Genomic DNA, 21314 nt, shown 5'->3' on the forward strand with positions numbered 1-21314 from the left:
CTACCATGCCACTAAAAGATGAACACCAAATACAGTCATAATTTTCATTTACCCTTTAATGCCAGGCCTTCATTAGTATGAAAATACAGCCCTCTACCATTTAACCAGATGGAAACTCCCATTAAGACAACGGGTAGGATTCCTGGAATAAATCCTAAAGCAGAATTCAAAATGAGGAAAGCTGTATGTATGAAAATGTTTGCTCTAAATGATAACAGTAAATGCCGGGGAGATAACCTAAATAATCAATGGTTAATAAATGGTGGAATGGGCTAGGCGCAGTGGCTCATGCCTATAATCCCAGCACTTTGGGAGGCCGAGGCAGGTGGATCACTTGAGGTCAGGAGTTCAAGACCAGCCTGGCTAACACAGTGAAACCTCATCTCTACTAAAAAGACAAAAATTAGCCAGGTGTGGTCGCGGGCACCTGTAAGCCCAGCTACTCGGGAGGATGAGGCAGGAGAATCACCTGAACCCGGGAAGTGGCGGTTGCAGTGAGCCAGGATTACACCACTGCACTCCAGCCTAGGTGACAGACTGAGACTCCATCTCAAAAAAATTTAAAAATAAATAAATAAATAAATAAATAAATAAATAAATAAATGATGGAATAGGGTGTAGTTACTAAAAGGAACAATTCTGAAAAATGTAGAAATAGTTAAAGTATGTGCAAATACAAAATAAATGTATGTATAAAACTATCACCATATGTGCAGACTTATGGGCATTAATATGGATATATAAAAGGTGATTTTTTTTCCTTATTTTTAAAAAAAATTTTTGCTTTCGTTCCGTTACTTTGTTGACGCTGATAGAAAATGTGGGGAGAACTGCTGACTAGCAGGCCCCTCCGTGCATGTCCTGTTTGCTCGGACTGCAGCAGCACGGCCCAGTGGAAGGGACAGGGCTGCTGACATCAGACAGGCTTGACTCCTAGCTCTACCACTCACACATGGTGTGAGCATGGGCAGATGTTTAACCTCTCCCAGCCAGCATTACTGCTTCTGTTAAACAGGCTGAAACACATGCCTTGGTTTGTGTGGATGAAGCAACAACTCATTTCATATTCTTAAATCCATAATTTGGCTCCACAAAAGCAAGTTTTCCTTTGTCCTTTAGTTACCTGGGGCATGAGCTTTCTTGTTTTTTTCCAAAACTTGTAATGGGAGTCACTGCTTGCAGAGCGGTCTGATTCAACTTGATCGCGACTGCCTAAAAATCCACAGGAAGACACGCTCAGTCCCAGGAGGTGGATGCTTACCTTCCAGGTTGAGAAAAGGGCTGAGATGCAGGCGACTGTTAATTACCTCAGGGTTGTCAGTCAGGTAGATCTGTCTGGAGATGTTGTTTATTGCACATATCCACTGTAGAGGACATTAAAAAAGAATACTGAATCCCAAAGTCACCCACCACACTAGGAAAGAAGGATGACAAACAAAATCTTTACCTCTTCATTTTCCTTTCTGCTCTCAGCCTGGAGGATTATTCCCCTGAAACAAAAGCATCTAAGTAATTAAGTACTTCCCTGATCTCAGTGACTGGGGATTATTCTACATAAACTGAACTTAGCTGGGGTGTGGGAGGAAACGGGCCATGAAGGCAGCATGATGAGAGGGAAAGAAAATGGGGTTCCAGGGCCAGGTGTAGTGGCTCACGCCTGCAGTCCCAGCACTTTGGGAGGGTGAGGCAGGAGGATGGCTTGAGCCAAGGAATTCGAGACCAGCCTGGGCAACATGGCGAAACCCCCTCTCTACAAAAAATACAAAAATTAGCTGGGCGTGGTGGCGTGTGCCTATAGTCCTAGCTACTAGGGAGGCTGAAGTGGGAGGACTGATTGAGCCCGGGAGGTTGAGGCTGCAGTGAGCGGTGGTCGTGCCACTGCACCCCAGCCTGGGTGAAGGGCAAGACCCTATCTCAAAAAAAGAAAGAAAAAGAAAAAAGAAAATGGGCTTGTAGATCTGGCTCTCCCTGATTCACTATGTGATCTTGGACAAACACGGCCCTTTCCCTGGGCCTCAGCATGTTCTTCCATAAAATGAGAAGGTGGGACTCAGATCTTCTAGCCCAAGTCTTTGATTCTACAGTGAGATTCATCTGTCGACCTCCTCTAATGATCCAAGATGACCAGGACTCCAAGCCCAGCCACTCCTCCACCATGCCCAAAGGAGGACTTGGCAGCCCATTCACTCCTTTCCCAGAACTGAAGTCTGCGTATGGAGGCCCGGGAATAAGGTAACAGTAATACTGCCCTACATTTGTGGAGGCTTTAACTCTATTTTTTTTTTTTTTTTTTTTGAGATGGAGTTTCGCTCTTGTTGCCCAGGCTGGAGTGCAATGGCACGATCTCGGCTCACCGCAACCTCCGCCTCCTGGGTTCAAGCGATTCTCCTGCCTCAGCCTCCCAAGTAGCTGAGATTACAGGCGCCCATCACCACTAACGCGCCCGGCCAATTTTCTGTTTCCAGTAGAGACGGGGTTTCTCCATATCTGGTCTTGCTGATCTCAAACTCCCGAGCTCAGGTGATCCCCCCGCCTCGGCCTCCCAAAGTGCTGGGATTCCAGGCGTGAGCCACTGTGCCCGGCCGAGGCTTTACCTCTTTAAAGAGACTCCACATCTGCCGGTTCCCTTGTTCCTCTCATCTGTGGCAGATGGGGTAACATAGATCTTATCTCTATTTTCTATCTGAGGAAAGTGAGGCCCAGAGGAGGTAACTGCAAAGGACCATGATGAGCATCCAGGAATCTCCATTCCCATCACCAAAGCAGGAAGGATGAGGTCTAAAGCTGCTCTGCCAAGCTGGCAGGAGAGACATCATCCCAACGCCATCCCCACCGCGCCCCCCTGTGGTTCAGGTCAAATCTTAATAGAATGCAATGCAAGAAGAGCAGCTCTGATGATGGGCAGGGCCACTCCTGTCCCCAGGCAGGTGAACCCTGAAGCCCCTCCATAGGACTCCGAACTCCCTGGAGCAGTTTAAAAACCACTGCTCTTGAGAGGGGATCCCACTGGGACGGGATCTCCTGTGAATGACCACAGGCTGTGGATCGTTAAAGTACCACCTCTTTGGGGCACCTCAGGTACACAGGGCATGTGGGAACAGCATGGCAGCCGCCAATACTGCTGCAGCGGAGTGCACTTCTCACAACTCCCGCTTCTGCTGGAAAAATGGCCTTCTCAGGAAGGTCGTCTTTACCAAAATACAGTTACCCTCCCCTGCCACAATCCAAACACAAATGCTTCTTTACAACAGGCTAGGAGTCGCTACAGCCTTCTCTCTCTCTCTCAGAATCTGTGCTAACACGGACAACTTCTGTTGCTGTCTCACACATGTAGGTCATCTCCAAAGCTAGAGACAAACCCTCACTTATCTCCATATGGGATAAGGCAGGCTGGATCCCTTATGGGTCACGTGGGCTTGTTTAAAGAGAGCAGAAAATCATCCTCCTGAAAGGTAAACAATACCCAGACTGGGGCCTCTCCCACAGAGGGCTGGCACGTAGGAATGAACTAGGAGGCCCCTGGCACGGGTGAAACCACCATACTCGTTCTCCTCCCAAATAAAACGCGTGAGACATACGATTTTCCATTGGGTGTGGTGATCTGGAAGCAGTAGCGCCGGTCTTCGCAATCCACGGCCATTACTGAGCAGTTGTCCAGGTCCTGGATCAAACCTCCAGCCACGGCTCCCCTGGGCTGACACATCAGATTCCCGCCTTGGGTGAAGAAATAAAGCCTCTCCCAGGTGGTAGTGACCAGCCCTGTTTTGCTGTGAGTTGTGTTTTAAAAAGTCCATTAGTACCAGGAAGCACCAGCTACACCTCTAAGTCTTGCTACCTTGTGATGGGTACTGATGGCATTTTAGAAATAATGTGTTTATATCGTTAAAGCAAAACTGCCCATTCAAGTGGAAAGGGCAGCAGAAGGGTACAATTTAGCTGGAATGATCTGGGAGATCATGGGCTCTGCTTCCGAGGGAGATACCAGTCCCAGGGCCGACTCCCCGCACTGCAGCCACACGCTGACTACTAAACCAGGAGATGGAACTAGAATAAGTCCGCCACCATTAAGAACTGAATACCTGGAGAATCATTTCTCTGAGACCTGGAGCTGAGCTGCTCTGAATCTACTCAGGGTTGCCTTAGCCCACAGCACCCACCCGTCCTAGGAGGCTCTCAACAGATTTGCTTTAACTGAAGGTCATTCTTGTTTTGTGAGCTGCTTACAAAAAGGAAAATCTAGTTCCTGGCAAATAACAACAGAACCCAGTGGGTTTTCTACGCCTGCAGAACTACAGGGGACATTTAGCTTGTGATCGCTGCAAGTTCACAGACCTCAGAGGTGCTCCAGCCTGCTAACAGCTGGCAGTTCCTCTCCATGGACCCTCCACCGGGGGTTATCAAATACATTTACTTGGCTCAGTATTTACAGAGTAGCAACTATGTCCAAAGGCACTGGGTTTCCTGTCCCAGTCATTTCCCCAAATGGCAGCGGCTGACATCTGAGTGCTCACTGCCTGGGCGGGGTGAACACATTCAATCTAACCTCATAAAGCAGGTGCGGTTATCAGCTGCATTTTACAGATGAAGAGATCAAGGCTCAGCCCAGCTGGGCTGTCTGATTCCAAAGTCAGTGCTTTTCACACCACACCATGACAATATCCTCTGTGCTCACAGAAGCACTTAAACCTGATCATCCCTTCCATTCAACATGGACACTTAAAGACCTGAGTGGTAAATGTGTGACCCAATCAGTATGAATCGAACTGACTCGAAAAGCCTCCTGACCCTGCCTCTGGCTCGCGGGTACGTCTCCAGCACACGGCTCTCACCTGCCAGCTGGTGTGGGGGAAGTGGCATGATGGGATAAAAAATGTCAGTGGTCCAGGACGGCAACAGTTAAGAGTGGTCTGTTTGCACATGGCCACAGTGACCAGAGACAAGGGTGGGCCAGTGTCCTGGAGTCTGCAGCACCGGGCTCTTGGAGGACTCATTCCAGCCCCATCTCTTAGTGCAGTTTGGCGCCCGGGCCCGAGAGGTTTCCTATGTTGCAAGTGGGAGGGCTGCTGTGATGGGAGTTCTTCCCAGTCTCACCCGCCCACCTCCCTCCTACTTTAATGGGGCATGTAAGATTGTTTTTCAGCCACTTCTTAGGGAAAACTGATTTCAGAAAAAGAGGCAGACGGTGGCATTCTCACTTTCTGAGATTAAGGTAACCAGCCTTCTGGATGAGGTTCCTGTTGATCTGTGGTGCGGCCACATCAGAGTCTGGAGTGTAAACAGATTCATCAACAGAAAGGAATTCTTGCTGGGACACCCGCATCTTTTCCGCCTCGGCTTCCAGTTCTACCTGAATGCTTAAGACAGAAGGTGTTGGGTCAGTTACTCACTGCTGGCCAACCCAGCACCACTAAGAAGCCACTGGCAGCCATCACTCCACCCCCGCCAAGCTTCCGGCCTTAGAGATGGAGCTGCCAGCCTCCTACAGGGCCACAACCCTCTACCCTTAGGCCCTGAAAACTATGAATCACAGGGACTCAATTTTGCAGTAGTAAATGTGTTTCTATGACTGCTCTTTTAAAACAGAACCTAAGGAATGCCACTGACCTATGCTTGAACCCAGCTGAACAGTTTTGCTGCTGACAGAGGTATCCATGCTCAGCACCGCTGATGCACATTTTTGGAGAAAAGCTTTGAGAAGCCCATCCTCCAGGGCTGCTCACACAGGCAGCCTAAGCAAGTTCCAAAAAGGAAGGAATGAAATGGTAGTCAGGCCTCCCCTGCTCTTGGTTCAGGCAGGAGCGGTGCTGACAGGAAAATGACCAGGAAGTGGTACTAACGTGCAACCACAAAGCCAAAGGCGATGCTTTTCGTTTGTTAACAGCCACAGATCTGCCCTGAGGCTGCATGGGCTAGCAGGCCGAGGGCTGCCCGCACGGGTAAGTGGACAGGTGGCCTGGCTCTGGGACATTAGCCCCTGGCTTTCATGGAGGTGTGTGCTGAGGTGTAGAAATGGTGGCTGCCCTTTACCCCTACTAAGCTAGACCTTACCAGGCCACCCCACCCAGTTGTGACAGTCTGCCCAACAGGGCCCATCCATCTGAGAAATCACACTTTAGAGGAGGTGTTCCTTCGCACTGTGTTACAGGAGACACGGCAATCACAGGGTTAAAATCAGAAGCAAACAGGGGGCCAGTGTTTCTCCACATGAGCACCTCAGGATTCTCTCTCTTCTGTAATTAAGGAATGTTGGCTTGGACATTCCATATTTCCCCACTCCCTATCTATCTATCTGTCTGTGTCTGTCTGTCTGACTGTCTGTCTAGACTCCTGCTTTGGCTCGCTACAGCCTCCGCCTCCTGGGTTCAAGTGATTCCTATGCCTCAGCCTCCCAAACAGCTGGGATTACAGGCATGCACCACCACACCCAGCTAATTTTTTATTTTTAGTAGAGAAGGGGTTTCACCATGTTGGCCAGGCTAGTTTTGAACTCCTGGCCTCAAGTGACCCACCCACCTCAGCTTCCCAAAGTGTTAGGGTTACGGCCGTGAGTCACCGCTCCTCGTCAGCTCCTTGTCTTTAATGCAGCTCAATTTTGGCTTTTCTGACATTTGACTGGGATGATGGGGGACTCTACCATTGGTGGCCTTAGGACAGGTAAGCTGGAGGACAAACTTGATTAGCTTCGCCTGCTTGTCACTGCCCTGGCTGAGAGAATGGAACGTGGAAGGCCAAGCTCAGCACATAGGACAGGGGAGAAGAAAGGGGGAGGGAAGGAGGGACCAAGAGCCTGTCAAGAGCTCAGGGTCAGCTTTTATGGGTGAGAAACCTCTCTGAAGATGTGATACAAGAGAAGGATCCTGTCCCCAGAAGGACGCGGGCACCAACGTGGCATCTTGCGTACAACTCCAAGAGATTTTTAGTAGCTGACCTGCCTTCCCCTTCTCCCCTGCCCCACACAGATTCAGGCTCAAACACTGGGAGCTCATCCAAGGTTCCCGGGAACCAAAGGAACAGGGTTAAACTTAATTGCTTTCAACTGGTTCTCTTCACAGATTTTTTTTTTTTTTTTTAAAAAAGCATGTATACACACACACACACACACACACACAATTATATATCTGTTCATCTATAGATATGAGCCGCAGAAAGGTAGAACTGTATCACTGCAGGGTTAGGGGATAAAGAAAGCAGGGTGGCTGCAAACCATGCCGTGCTATCTGGATTCCCACCACTGGGTTCTGAATCCACCCCCACCGCGAAAGCACAGAGCACCTGTGGCATCATCCCCCGGGGAAGGGCTGCACAGCTTCAAGGCCACCACCAGATCCTGCTCTGAGGCCTCCCTGCGTGGGCTGGCTGCTCATGCATGGCAGTGCGGCAGCAAAACCACCCCTTGGTTTGGAGAAGAGTGGTCTTCTTTACTCACCAACATGAAATGAAAAATGATAGGAAAAGTAGCACTCAAAACAGTACTTTAGTTATTTGAATCAAGTACTGCAAGGTTCAGTTTGGAAACCCCGCCAGCTGCCTGTCCCCCCATAGCTAAATACAGCTTGTCAGACGGGGGGGTGACTGGCAGAACCAGCCCCAGCCTGCACAGAGAAGGCCACGCAGCCCAGGCGCAGACTCAGACGTTACTGCCCGGGTTGTGGTTCTCTCAGGACGGCTGGTGCGATACTTGGGTTGGCCTAATAATGGTTTATGGAAATGCTGACAAGAAGGGAAGACACAGGCTCTAAGATCTGCAGAAAGAGGAAACCACGACATCTCACACGCATGGGCACAGATGTCCTCCCACCCACTCAGAAAATAATCAGGTGTGTGAAAAAAATTGAGGCATAGATGATGGTTCTTCCAGAAACATAGAAGGCCGAGGAATTCTAAGAGTTAAAGCAGGATGAGGAAGAGACAGTGAAGGACAAGGGAGAGAGGATACTTTTACAAAGTGACCATTTAATAGCCTCTCAACTTCTAACTCCTCCTAACATTCCCAGGGGCTAAGAACCAAACAAATTAAAAGGCAAGAAACTGCAATCAGATTTCACAAGTTGGTTTCTAGCATAATTATAAATAAAAGCTACATCACTCACTACTGCCAATTATTCAGAGCAAAACAGCTCAGTGACTTTCAGGAAGGGGTATATGCTCTCGACTCCCTTTGCGTCTGTCTCCATGCTCAGCACTGGTTTTTCTTGGGACTGATTATTTTTGGAGCATTTCAGATAGACTTCTACCTAGATTAGTTCCCTTGTTTAGCCTTCATGAGGTGTGGTGACATGCAACACCTTCAAGAAAATGAGCAACTTTCTCTTCAGGTATCCACATGAAATAGAATTCCTATTACTTTCATTTTGTCTATTTGTCAGCTACACACACACACACACACACACACACACACACACACACACACACACACAGACCTATTTCTACACTCCAGAACTTGTGGCAAGCACTTGGGAAGCCCACGCCGTGCTCCGGATGAACCAAGCCTGAGGCTGCAGGGGCCAGGGCCCCCTCAGAGCTCCTTGTCATGGGAGCTGGGGAGGGCGGGCAGCAGAGCGGCCACAGCCTCCGGTAAGTGTGGCAGTTACTCAGCTACTGAAGAGACTGATGTTGTATTTCTTAAAATAAGCACATGCAGTTTTAAAAATTAATTCCAAAAAGGCTCTACCCCTCCTTTGTCTATTATAAATTAATGCACTGGTCAGAGTTTCCTGAAAAGTGACAGCACTTCCACCTGCTACTCCCATGTACTCTCAAAGAAAGCCAAGAGCTCTTCTAAAACCACAGCAAAGCTAAGCTGGACTCCCAGGCACGTAACATGTGAAACTCCAACATTCACAATAAGAGATCCGGAGAAAACTCCACCAGGGTGCCCCAGATATTTATGAGTATTGGCAGCTAAGGTGAGGGCACTGTTACTGAGCATTTCTGGGGTGGACAGAGGCTCTGTGTGACCCTCCACAGTTAGTACCCTCCCCCCGACCTCCCAGAGATGTCAGATCTGCAGGAAAGGCAAGGGGCACACAAGAGCCAGCCGGAGCGCAGCATTACCTTTGAACCATGTCTGCAACGGAGGATAAAAAGCTGTCCATATGCTTGGAAAACATCTCTGCTCCCTTCTTAAAAAAGTTAATCTGAAAGATATAAAATATTCTGAAAATCATCCAGGGAAGTGATCACTGAACTCACTGAAGGTGAGACAGGCAGCGTGAGGGCAGCCATCACAGCCGGCTGGCCCGCCTCGCACGCGGCACTGGCAGCATCTCTACTGAGTCTACACCCGAACACTATGCACTTTGAAACTGAAACCACAGTTGCTGGCTTTGGGTGCCCATGGAAGGGATTCCTTACTTCCTGTGACTCCTAATATTCACTTCCCAGAAAGTCTGGGTCCCCTGACAAACCCTGGAGGGCAGGGGTACGGGAGAGGGGAAGAACATTGCTGTGTATTAGTGGCATCTGCATCATCCCACCCTGAGCAGCTCCAGTTTCCATTCTTCTACAGCCATGACTTTTACAAATCTGCCCATTAGGTATGAACTGCTCCATTTTCTATGTCTGCTGGTTGAGAGGTAACAGTAACAGTTGCAAGCCTAGATGATAGAAAAGAGAGAGAACGTTCCGTGTAAGCAAGGGTATTTCTCCGTGTGAGCAAGGGTATTCTCTCACACATTAACCCAGCTCACCTGTCTGACCTGGAAGCCTCTCTTTCCTGGCATGGCGGGCACCAAAATCGACCTCTGACCCTGAAGAGGCTAGCAGGTATTCTCAGCATAGTTCTGACGGCTTTGCATCGACTCCCCAGACACCCTGGGAAAGCACGTATTCTAATGTACTTAGTTATCACAGGTTAAAAACGGATGACTGTGGTCATCCTAACCCAGGCGATACATGCACGGGGCTGTTCTGGCCCCATGATCTTTGAATCATACAGAGATCACCACTGGAAATGCCATTTGGAACCCCCGAAATGTTAAATATCAAAATGAATATTAATCATTTAATATCATTAATCAGTTAAATCAGCACGCTGCATTTCCAATGGCACAATGTCATGGTGGCCTCTCTCTCCTTCCCCTCCCTGAACTCCTTTGGAATTTAGACTCCTAGGCCATGTCTTAGCTCCTCTACTATTCTGCAAGCTCCTTAGGGCAGGGGCTCACATAATCCCTAAGGAAAGTGGGCGAATGGATGAACGGAAGGCCAGGTAAGACGCCGGCTCTACAGCCACATCACAGCCTGTCCCGTCAGTATGACACTGGAGGTCACTGTTCTGTTCTCAAAAACCTGCGCACCGATTACAGAGCCTGTTTGCAGGCATGAGGACCGAACATGACTTCAGGGGCTGGAGAAGGCAGGAATGGAGTCCCCACACCTCCACAAAGGTGGGTGGTGCCGAGAAGCCTGGTGAGTCTCCACCACATGTGCCTTCGTGAGCAGCAGGAAGTGCTATGTTCACAGAACCATCAGCTCACAGAGGCCGGGGCTCAATAAACCTTGATTGCCAAGGTCGGATGAGGCAGGAGGAGAGCTAATGCTTCTGAATCATCCAGAAGATGACGCCACAGTGCCAGGTGACAAACTTGTCTAGGAGAAGGAGCTATTGTTTTCATCTGCATTTTAAAATAATCCATAGGGAAAGGGCCTACTTGGTCTTGTGTCCTGATATCTGGATATGAAAAACAAAAGATGCCATTCTCAGCTCTCAACAATGATGCTCCTGCCACTCAATAATGGTGGTGTGCTCTGCTGTTCCCCCAGGACTGGGGCTACACGTGTGCTATGGTACCCATAGCTCCTCTTCTCCCTCTGTGGCCAGAGCACTCACTTCGAGAGTCCAGGCTGGGAGCAGTGAGGTGGTTCTTGGCCATGAACAAGAAGGAAACCAGCTGGTGTCAAGCTTGTCCTGTAGGCCTTGCAGGACACCCTCTTATCAAGCAAGTTCTACAGCACTGACCGCTCAGGACTGGAGCTGCTCATCCTTCTGAGATGCTAGATCTGAGACCCTTCCTCACCCTCGGGCTCTGACTGAGCAAGGTTACGGTCCAGAGGGATGGCGTCAATCCAGGAGGGGTTAACTGAAGACAACAAAAAGAGCCCTGCCATTCTCTAACATGGCGAGGCCATCCGCCAGCTGCCCAGGGCAACAGTATGAGTTACTGCACACCTGTGTGCACAAGTGCCCACCATAAGCACCTGGACAGCTCCCAAGATCTGCTGAAGACTGATGCCCACAGCTGGGTGGTGCTACTTCACTCAGATGACACAGAAAGACTCCATCGCTCTATTTAAATATCACTTCCAAATGCATAGGCTGACTCTAGCGAACTCACCATTCAACAACCTAACAACTAGACTAAAAAGGAAGACAACTGAGCTTGGGTATTTTCCGAACCCCTTTCCCATTTGCCCTGAGGGTACTGTGCTGGCAGCGAGCAGCACTTTTTTTCTCTGAACAGGAAATGGGTTAAAGCTCTTCTCTCATTCCCCTTTTTATTGAATGACACTGACGTGAGGTTTTTGTTTTTTAATATATGTGCCTTAAAAAGGTATTCTAGAAGTATTAGATGTTCATATACCAGGTATTTTTAAGTTGGTGACTTTCTTAACAACATTTTGCTTCCTCACATCCCCTTCTGTTCCTAGATGGTCAACTGAGAGAAGATTCCTGGGTGCCTTTCTCACGGGCCAAAGGATGGCTCTGGAGACAACGCAAGTAAGGCAAATGCAGGATGGGGTGGAAAGTGAGGGGCTGGTGCCATCAGCCTCACACTCACGGTCACTCTTGTCCCCGCCGCACTGGTGCCACTGCAGTCAAGTCCCCATCCTTAGAGTAGAGCCTCTCAAGATAAATATTCAGTCAGCCATTAAATAGGAGGATAGAAACCCACTAAATACAGAAGACCTCATAAAGCACTGGCAGCGTTTCCCCATGCCCAGATGTTTAGGTGCTGGGGATCACCTAGGAGAGGTGCCGCGTGAGAAGCCAGCAGAGGCGGGCCTTACTACAGAGCAGCAAGGAGTGCCGGGAGCCCTGGGTGACAGGCAAGCTATCCCAACCCCGGCGGGAGCTGCTTCTAGGAGAGCTGCACCCAGCTGGCTTTCATTTGGATTAGAAAAAATGGCCACATAGGCTCCTCCCCAAGAGAGGCCTGGGACCCAGGCCTCATTTCCCGAACATATGGCCTAACTCGAGGCCAGTGCATCTCCAGCTGAAGATGACCCAGCTCAACTGGAAGCTGTCCCAGTGCTGAATCCCACAAAGCTGCCAGGGAGATTGTGCATTTATATTTCTTTCTATGATGGATGATGCTTCAGTTTCTCCTGAGTGCTCTCTCAGCAGAACGCCACAGCTGGCTTAGGTTTCAGTCCTCACGGAGGGACTCCCCTACCTGTCCGTGGGCAAAGCCTATCATGGGCTCCATCATGGCCATCCGCTTTCTGTACTGCAGCGCATTGAGGGCACAGTAGTACTGAAGGGAGGAGAGGTGCTGCTTCCGCCGGGCTGCGGCCACCTCTTTTCCGACTTCGGTCTTCACCTGGTTTAAAGGTGAAAGGAAAACTTCAAGTTGTCTACTGTACCTGACGTTTCTGTAAAAGCGTACTCTTCAAAACATGTGTGTTTAGGCATTATAACCATTTTTGTGACAAATATAATAAAACACAGATAAGGCTGCACCTCAACTTTCTAAAAAATCCAAATTAAAAATATGCAAGAAACAGCATCTCAGTGCTCATGAGGCCGCAGTGAGGTAAAGCCAGTACTCTCCTGGGAACAGTGCAACGTCAGTCCTACAGTCCTTCAGGATAACAATATGGCAGCATGCACTGAAGAAGGCCACAGACATTCTAGTTCACTCATGAGAATGTATGCCAAGGAAATAATTTAACCCAAGAAAATCATGTAACAGAAGTAAAAAGTTATATGTGTGAAAACAGTCAATATTATCGACAGTAGAGAAGGTCCTGGAAAGCATGGGTTAAAGAATCAGAGTCAATACTTGGGGCAAGGAGTTCAAGTGACCTGGGTGATAAATGAGTCAGACGAGGCAGCGAGCTGAAGTTAAAACCCCTGTGTGATCATGATCTTACAATGGCTCTAAGCTGGTGTTTAATAAACCAGTTTGAAAAGACAGAATACAGAAGTGGAGGTCTACTCATGAGATTAGGAATGAATAATTTTAAAAGTCCATGTATATTTAAAAAAAAAAAAAAGACACTTGTGAATTTTTATGCCATAAATTCACAAGAGGAAGGCGTGAAAGGCCTTTACGTAAATGGAATGAAAAACGACCTATAAAGTGCTCTTACCTTCTCATTCTCCTTTTTCTTAGGCAGCCTGCTGTATTTGGCCATTGAGAGGTCATGCTCTAAAAATAAACAGACATCTGAGCATCCAGGAGGGTCAGGGTCGAAAGGGAAGAACATTCACTGGGGGTCTCCTCCCCGCCACAGGAAGCCCACACACCCACACACCAGGAATGGAGAAGGTGCCTACCATTGCTAGCGAGTCCAAATAGATCCTTTAAAGTGCTTACTTCTGAAAAGGAGAAAAGGGACTGTCTTAGAGTAATGAAAAATAAAACATGCCAACCCAGAGCTCTGCACTTTCCCCCAAAAATAAGAGAATATATGCGTGCAAGGGAAGCCCCAGCACCCTCAGTCCCCAGCTCTCACGGGCCTGGCCCAGAGGCTGGGACCTGGGCTCCCTGGAACATATGGGCTTCAACCATGCCCCACACCCAGTGACCCTCACGGCCCGAGCAGTCCTGAATCTCCACATAGTGCTCAGGGTCTGTGAGGGAGAGGGCACGCCGGGGAGGTGGGCTGGACAGTGTGGTGGACAGGTACTTTTCATGGAGACCTGGAGTATAAACTTAAGTTCTGATGCCTCAGCCCCCAAATAGAGTGTCTTAATACATCTTTCTACAGCCAGAACCTAGAAGCTTCCTGTGTTGCCATTTTAATATCTGACTTACTGGAGTCACCACTGGCCAAAGGAAAATGGGGTGCTTGTATTAATGAAAAATGTGACACGATCTAGCATACTGTACTTGCGACAAGCCAACACCAATAACTATTACTCCAAGTGAGTGCCACGCCCACCATGCACAGAGATGGCTGAACCAAGCCCAAGACCAAAAATCCAAAAAGATCATTGAGAGCAGTGTCTGTCCAAGGTTAGAAACTTAAAAACACAACGATTGATACCTAAAAGAAAGTGATACCTTCTACAATTCTAAAACAATCCATTTTCATTTTGTCAAACAAAGCAAAGCCATTCACATCTATATTGGTTATACCGGTTTTCAATTTGCCTCCAAACTGCCTCCAGCTTTTCAATTCTCTTCGCGTCATTCATGCTCTGTTGGTATCAGGCTGCTTTCTGCCCTTTCCCGCTTGCATTTTTCTTTTTCTCTCTCCCACCTTTTACTTCTTGTTGGAGTCAAGCTGTAGGTTTCTTTACTTATCAATGTTACGTAGTTTCCTTAATATCTCTCGCATTCTCTTCATTCAGATTATGTACTTGTGTTGGTGAGTCCATAAAGGCTGAGAAATGTAAGCTAAACCACCACTGTCTAGGCAGATGGCGGGAGCAGAGGGGAGGTCAGATTCTAATTTGGTCTGGTGTTGACTCAGGTATGACCTGGGGCCAAATACTTCAAAGGGATGTCCTGGTGGCATCAGAAAAGGATGTTTAACTTTTTTCAAGATACTAAGAAGATTCCTTCTTACTACTAATGAGCAGTTTTATTCCATTTTTAAAAATCACCATCCTGGGCAAATACTACTCATCCACATTTGGGGTCACCCTGCATTAGCGGAGGCCACTGTCATTAATGCTGCTGGGCACTCTCAATTCTAGTTCTGCCTCCCACAAGCAAACCTGAAAGACATGAATCTGACAACACAGGTCTTAGGAGATGATTATCTTCTTTCAAACGGACTTGGAGTTTGTTTTTCAAATGACATCCTGCTCACTTCTAATGATTTTATTTAGAGAAAACTCTTCAAAAAAAAAATGCTAAGGCATTCAGCGAGGACTGAATAATCAGCAGATGACAGCAGCAAGCATGTTTTAGCTTCCTATGCAATGATAGATGAGCAACACTAAAAAGCACTAAAATTCCTGCTTTGTTTAATCAAGGTTTCCCTTTATGCAAGCAAATGGATGTATTACTTGTTTTTTTTTATTCATTAAGTTTTAGTGCTGCCAAACTGATCTTAAGTAGAGTTTATGCCAGTTCTATCATTGTTCCTTAGCCTCAAGTGACACGAACACAGGGGATCTCAAAGCAAGGGGGGAAAAGCTTGACCTTTTTTTTCTTTTTTTTTGAGGTGGAATCTCGCTCTGTCGCTCGGGCTGGAGTGCAGTGGCGCAATCTCGGCTCACTGCAACTTCTGTCTCCCGGGTTCAGGCCATTCTCCTGCCTCAGTCTCCCAAGTAGCTGGGACTATAGGCATGTGCTACCACGCCTGGCTAATTTTTTGTATTTTTAGTAGAGATGGGGTTTCACCGTGTTAGCCAGGATGGTCTTGATTTCCTGACCTCGTGATCCGCCCGCCTCGGCCTCCCAGAGTGCTGGGATAACAGGCATGAGCCACCGCGCCTGGCTGATCTTCACCTTTAAGACTTGTCTTTATATTTACTGCAACCTTTCTCTGCCTCCAACCCTGCCGCAAAAAAAGTTTAAGGTGATATATTTTTAAAGAGTAAGTACTATACTGACCAGACGTTTTAGCATTCTGGTTTAGGCTTTTTTGGGGCCAGTGACTTGTTTATATCAGTGTTCTAGAAAATGTAATTCTTAAACTCTAAGTAATAAATACTTTCAATGAAGAGAGAAAAGGACTAGAAAATGTGGAGTCCCTTTTCTAACATCAGCTAAGTTTTTTCAAGATTATTCATTATTTTTTATGTGTATTTTGTGACTACCCTGATTTCTAAGAAATATAAAATTGTCCTAATGCTTTATTTTAATTGAAGAACCAAAATTAGTCCAAAAGGACAACTAAGTTTTCTTACTCTCAGATTCCCTTACTCACTACCTGGGAGTTTTGTAAGAGCAGCCCCAGAGTCTAGCACAAGGAAAGCAAGGTTCCTATCCCGTCTTCCCCTCTCCAAGCCCCCACCTTCCATTCCAAAGCATTCACGGTTCCCCCAAGAACAGCATGACTTCACAAATGTCCCCTAACCTGGAACACGGCCTTAATGTCATTTTTCAAAACCCAGCTCAGAGATCACCTTCTCTAGGAGGCCTTCCCTAGCATGCCTTTCTGTGTGCTGTTTTTACTGCTGTGCCTCTCTGTCCTGCTGCCCTCATCAGATGACATCACAACGATCTGTTTCCACACCTGTCTTCTCATTGGCCTGTGACCTCCTTTAGGTGAGCCGGGAACATAGTGGGAACTCAGTAAAAGTTCGCTAAATTGAACTGCTCAAAAAGAAAGGCATTTCTCAGCGATCCACACATTTAAAGAAAGTAATGCAGTAAGAATTATTAAGTGCATTACATAGTATTTTGAAGGTAACTGGCATTGAACTCAGCTAGTTTACCTGTGAGATCCTTTTCTCGGAATTGTATAATAGGTAGAACCATTGTGTCTGCCAACTGTTTAGCCAACTCTGTATGGAGAACATTAAGCTGAAAGAAAGAGAACAGTATTCAAGTAAATTAAATACATTATTATTATTGACATAGTCTCGTTTCACCAAGGAATCACACTGAACACTTCCGTGTGGTCACACAGCTCAGACTTCCTTAGCAAACAAGTACCCTTCATAAAGCAGTAAATGATATTGGCCTAGAAGCATGAACAATGAAATGCAAGGTTCTGACTGACCAGGGCACCAATGAAGCTTGCTAACAGAGGGTGTGGGCCCATCGTTACCCTGTTCACCAGGCGGACTCTGCTTCTTCTGTGTTCCCACTCTGGGCCCCACCCCACTGGAGAATCGGAATGCCTGGATGTGCCTGGATGTGGAGAGAACACAGCCAGCTGTCAGTGCTGGTCATGGCTCAGGACCTCGCCAGGGTGCTCGGCTCTCTCACTCTCCAGGAGGCTGAAGCCACACCTGAAAGACGGGCCTGCTGGAAACCTGCTCGCCTGAAAACCACAGCCAGCTATGGGCCTGGAAGTGACTTTGGAGAAAGAATATTCCTGACCGGCTGGGCATGGCAGCTCACGCCTGTAATCCCAGCACTTTGGGAGGCCGAGGCAGGCGGATCACGAGGTCAGGAGATCGAGATCATCCTGGCTAGCACAGTAAAACCCTGTCTCTACTAAAAATACAAAAAATTAGCTGGCGTGGTGGTGGGCACCTGTAGTCCCAGCTATGTGGGAGGCTGAGGCAGGAGAATGGTGAGAACCCAGGAGGTCGAGCTTGCAGTGAGCCGAGATCGCACCACTGCACTCCAGCCCAGGTGACAGAGTGAGACTCCGTCTTAAAAAAAAAAAAAAAAAATCTGCCAGATTTCAGACCTATAGTCTAGAAAAGGACCTTTCTGAGAATAAGATGATTGCATTAGAACGTGATGCTCTTCACCAGATGATTTTAACAGCTCTTGACTCTTTTTCCCCTTCTACCTCAAGAACTCAGTAAATTCTAACTTTGTAAATTATCTAGGAGAAATAAAAATCATCCCTGTCAGTGCATCTTTGAGTACCTTTTTGTATGCCAGCTTTATATGCTTAATACTAAGGAGTTCTCACCCATTTTGTGAGTTAGGTATTATTTATCACCACCACTTTACAGGCATGCAAATAGCTCTCCAAATCCAGAGGACAAATAAATAGCAGAGGGGGCTTTTAATCTGGGGCTGCTGGGATCTAAGATTCGTTTACTTTCCACTACCTAGCCTGGGACATAGAATGTGTCCTTTATGCTCACATGTTTGGGAATCTGGATGTCGGCAATGAATACAGTGGAAGGGATTTTCCCACTAGACCACAGACTTCCAGATATTTTGGGATTCCTGCTGAGTGACTAAGGGGAAATCACCCAGCAATCATTTTTGGATTCAACATGTGGCAAAGTTTCCTTTAGCAGTGCTGGCAGGCATGCATATGCATCAACCTTCTGCACATGCATCTCCCAACAGATCTGGTCCTTCAAGGCTGTGGCTTCAGAGGCCACTATAAGCTTAAAGACTTGCCTAAGGTCAACCATTTGCCAGGCCAGGTAGCACCGGGGCAAGCTGCTAACACTTTCCCTATCGCTCAACCAAGTCGAAGCATGACAGGTATATTTTGGGGGTAACACGGGAAGACAGCCATGCCAGTAATTGCCTTCAGAACAGAATGTGCTGACTACTTTTCCAGAATAACTTCTGTAAGAAAGGTACTGTGTTTCATTAACAGTTAACAGGCTCTGTGCTGGATGCTTTGATAGACATTATTTAATTCAATTAATATACCAGCCCAATTAAGTGGGCCTTTCTGATGCCATACAAGATGGAGAAACCAAAACTCAGAAAGATTAAGTGGCTTTCCAATGGTTACGCACTTCAGAAATGGTACATTTCCCAGCCACTCATTTCCTCCCCAAGAATGAAGGGCGTTATGTCATCAGCTTTTAACGTGGGGCTTTTGAGCTGTGAGTTGTACAGGATAATCACTACTGACCAGAGCACCTTCACTGAGAACGGAGGGGGCATGCACCACCTCTCACCACTTTAGCATCGCCATACAGAATATGGGGACAACAGCATCTCCCTTGCATGGCTAAGACATGTAAGGACAAGACAGTGACATGAACAGGACACACTCAGAGCAGTGTGCCTGGCATATGTGCTCGGTCTTCAATCAGTGGACTCTAATGACGATGACATCCTGTCTCAGGTGCACTCATAGGAAGTGGTCCAGAAACCCTGCTTTTAGGGAAATCACCATGCATGGAAATCTCTGTGTGACTTATAACATGGAAGATCTCATTCCAATGCATTCTATTAGATATAAGCCACATAAATCTCTACTTTTTGTTGAACTCTCCTTTAATTTCTGAGTCAAATAACTTGCCTTAAAATTTTTTCAACCTGGTTTAGGCCCAGGTAGAGAAAACAGCCCCAAAAGTTACTCTCCTCTTCCCAGATCTAGGCCCCACCTGGGCTAACTGCTTTCACTCTCTGGGTCTTTACATCAAAAGGTTTGTTTGGAAACTCCTTGCAGAGCTAACCTTCCAGGGCGCCATGATACTACCTGGAGCAACCACACTTCCGGTCGGGCACGGTGGCTCACACCTGTAACCCCAGCACTTTGGGAGGCTGAGGCGGGCAGATCACCTGAGGTTAGGAGTTCAAGACGAGCCTGACCAACATGGAGAAACCCTGTCTCTACTAAAAATACAAAATCAGCTGGGTGTGGTGGCGCATGCCTGTAATCCCAGCTGCTTGGCAGGCTGAGGCAGGAGAGTCGTTTGAACCTGGGAGGCAGAGGTTGCGGTGAGCCAAGATTGTGCCATTGCACTCCAGCCTGGGCAACAACAGCAAAACTCCGTCTCAAAAAATAAAAAATAAAAACCACACTTCCATCCTTTGGGAACTATTCACTCCCTACTAAAACAATCATCATTCCTGCCCATAACAACGTGGTTCTAAGTAAATATTTTAAACTGGAAATCTTGCTTCTGGGGTTTCGACAACTAACCGCACTTCCTTAGCAGCTCTCTTCTCAAGGACACATGTGACTCCGGGGTGCAGTCCATTGCTTCTCGCCCTGGGTTATCTTTCCACTGTTAATCAAGAAACACTCTTCTTCCACCTTCCAAAAATCACTTTTGCTCCTCTATAATTACATCTTCTATGTACCTTTTATCCATTTCAACACATTTGAGAGAGAGCCACAGCAGTGCATGTGAGCTCATGATATAACAAAAAATATGTATTTGGTCTTTGCCCCCAGTTCTTGGCATAGAGCTCTTAAAACCCTTGTGATTTCCTGAGCAATAGGGGTGCTAGGAACATATTTTGTTATAATATTTGGTCTTTGACCCCAGTTTCTGACACACAGCTCCTAATCCTTTGGAATTTCCTGGGTGATGGGAGTGTCTTTTGTTCTGATGAGGCAACTCCTGGTGGCCTCCAGGATAGGGGCTGGTCACCAGAAACAGCAAACCATGATTACAAGCTTGGAGCTTTCAGCCCCACCCCGTCTTCCAGGAACGGGAGAGAGCCAGAGGTTGATCACATCTATGTGATGAGGCTGCCAATAAAAATGCCTGAACTGCAGGCTTTGGAGAGCTTCCAGGTCGCTAAACACCTGGCAGTGCCCAGAAGGGTGACGTCCCCAGAGAGGACATGGAAGTTCCATGCTGCCTCCCCTATGTATCACTTCATCTGGCTGTTCATCTGTGTCCTCTGTAATATCCTTTAAAATAAACTGGTAAATTTAAGTGTCTCCCTGATTTGTGAGTCATTCTAGCAAATAATCAAAGCCTGGGGGGGATGTTGCAGGAACCCCCAGTTTATAGCTGGTTTGTCAGAAGTACCAGAGGCCTGGACTTGCAATTGGCATCTGAAGTGCAGGGGAGGGGGTAGTCTGGTGGGATCATGCTCTTAACTTGTGGGATCTGAGGCTTTCTCCAGGTAGATATGTCAGAATTGAGTTAAATTGTAGGACAGCCAGCTAGCGTCACAGAATTGCCTGATGTGGGGAAAACCCACACTTTTTGGTGACCAAAGTGTGCTGAGTGCTAAAAGTATAGAAAGAGAACAAGTTTGTCTTTTTCCTACTGTTTAGTAGGGTAGAGGACAACGTCCAATAAAAACCATATGACGTGTTCACTTTTATATCTCTGGTGCCTGGAACAGCGTCTGCTAAATAGGAGGTCATCAATAAATGTTTGTTGAATAAATAATGGCTTGTTGAACTGGTTTGTTGAATAAATGAAAATGCAATCAGTACAGTTTTATATGAATGTTAGTTTCTCACTTTGTAAACCGAAGACGGTATCTACTGCAGATCAATAACTGGTCAATTAAATGGCATCTGCACATTCCTTTATATTTATTCTTTATCATGATTTTCTGAGTATTCGAAACTCCTTAAAAGATGGAACTATTTATATCTACCTAATTTTGCAGGGTTCTGTCCAGCACTAGTAGCATCTGAGTTCTTATGTTTTTTACAATTAGAATTTATGCACTTTTCCTATAATACCTGGTTTTGTTTTTTTTTTTTTGAGACTGAGTCTTGCTCTGTCGCCCGGGCTGGAGTGCAGTGGCCAGATCGCAGCTCACTGCAAGCTCCGCCTCCCGGGTTCATGCCATTCTCCTGCCTCACAAGATATGATCCATTGACTCTCCTCCAGT

The 21314-nt window shown here is 47.1% G+C and overlaps 1 protein-coding gene across 3 annotated transcripts in view; it reads right to left on the minus strand.

The window, feature by feature from the left end:
• Positions 1 to 21314, minus strand: part of APPL2 (adaptor protein, phosphotyrosine interaction, PH domain and leucine zipper containing 2) — a 61115-nt gene that overhangs the window by 19468 nt on the left and 20333 nt on the right. For 2 of the 3 annotated variants that reach the window (XM_011935366.1, XM_011935375.1), the window contains exons 5-14: positions 16562 to 16649; positions 13502 to 13543; positions 13315 to 13373; positions 12396 to 12542; positions 9055 to 9137; positions 5196 to 5354; positions 3579 to 3767; positions 1448 to 1490; positions 1308 to 1364; positions 1124 to 1212 (exon numbers count right to left, since the gene is read on the minus strand). In XM_011935366.1, the coding sequence (XP_011790756.1) occupies positions 1124 to 1212; positions 1308 to 1364; positions 1448 to 1490; positions 3579 to 3767; positions 5196 to 5354; positions 9055 to 9137; positions 12396 to 12542; positions 13315 to 13373; positions 13502 to 13543; positions 16562 to 16649 (956 nt within the window). Of the gene's footprint in view, positions 1 to 1123; positions 1213 to 1307; positions 1365 to 1447; positions 1491 to 3578; positions 3768 to 5195; positions 5355 to 9054; positions 9138 to 12395; positions 12543 to 13314; positions 13392 to 13501; positions 13544 to 16561; positions 16650 to 21314 lie in introns of all 3 variants that reach the window. The other variant, XM_011935360.1, reaches the window with a different exon arrangement.

Source organism: Colobus angolensis, unplaced genomic scaffold, assembly GCF_000951035.1.
Source record: "Colobus angolensis palliatus isolate OR3802 unplaced genomic scaffold, Cang.pa_1.0 Scaffold10, whole genome shotgun sequence".
NCBI classification, from domain to species: domain Eukaryota; kingdom Metazoa; phylum Chordata; class Mammalia; order Primates; family Cercopithecidae; genus Colobus; species Colobus angolensis.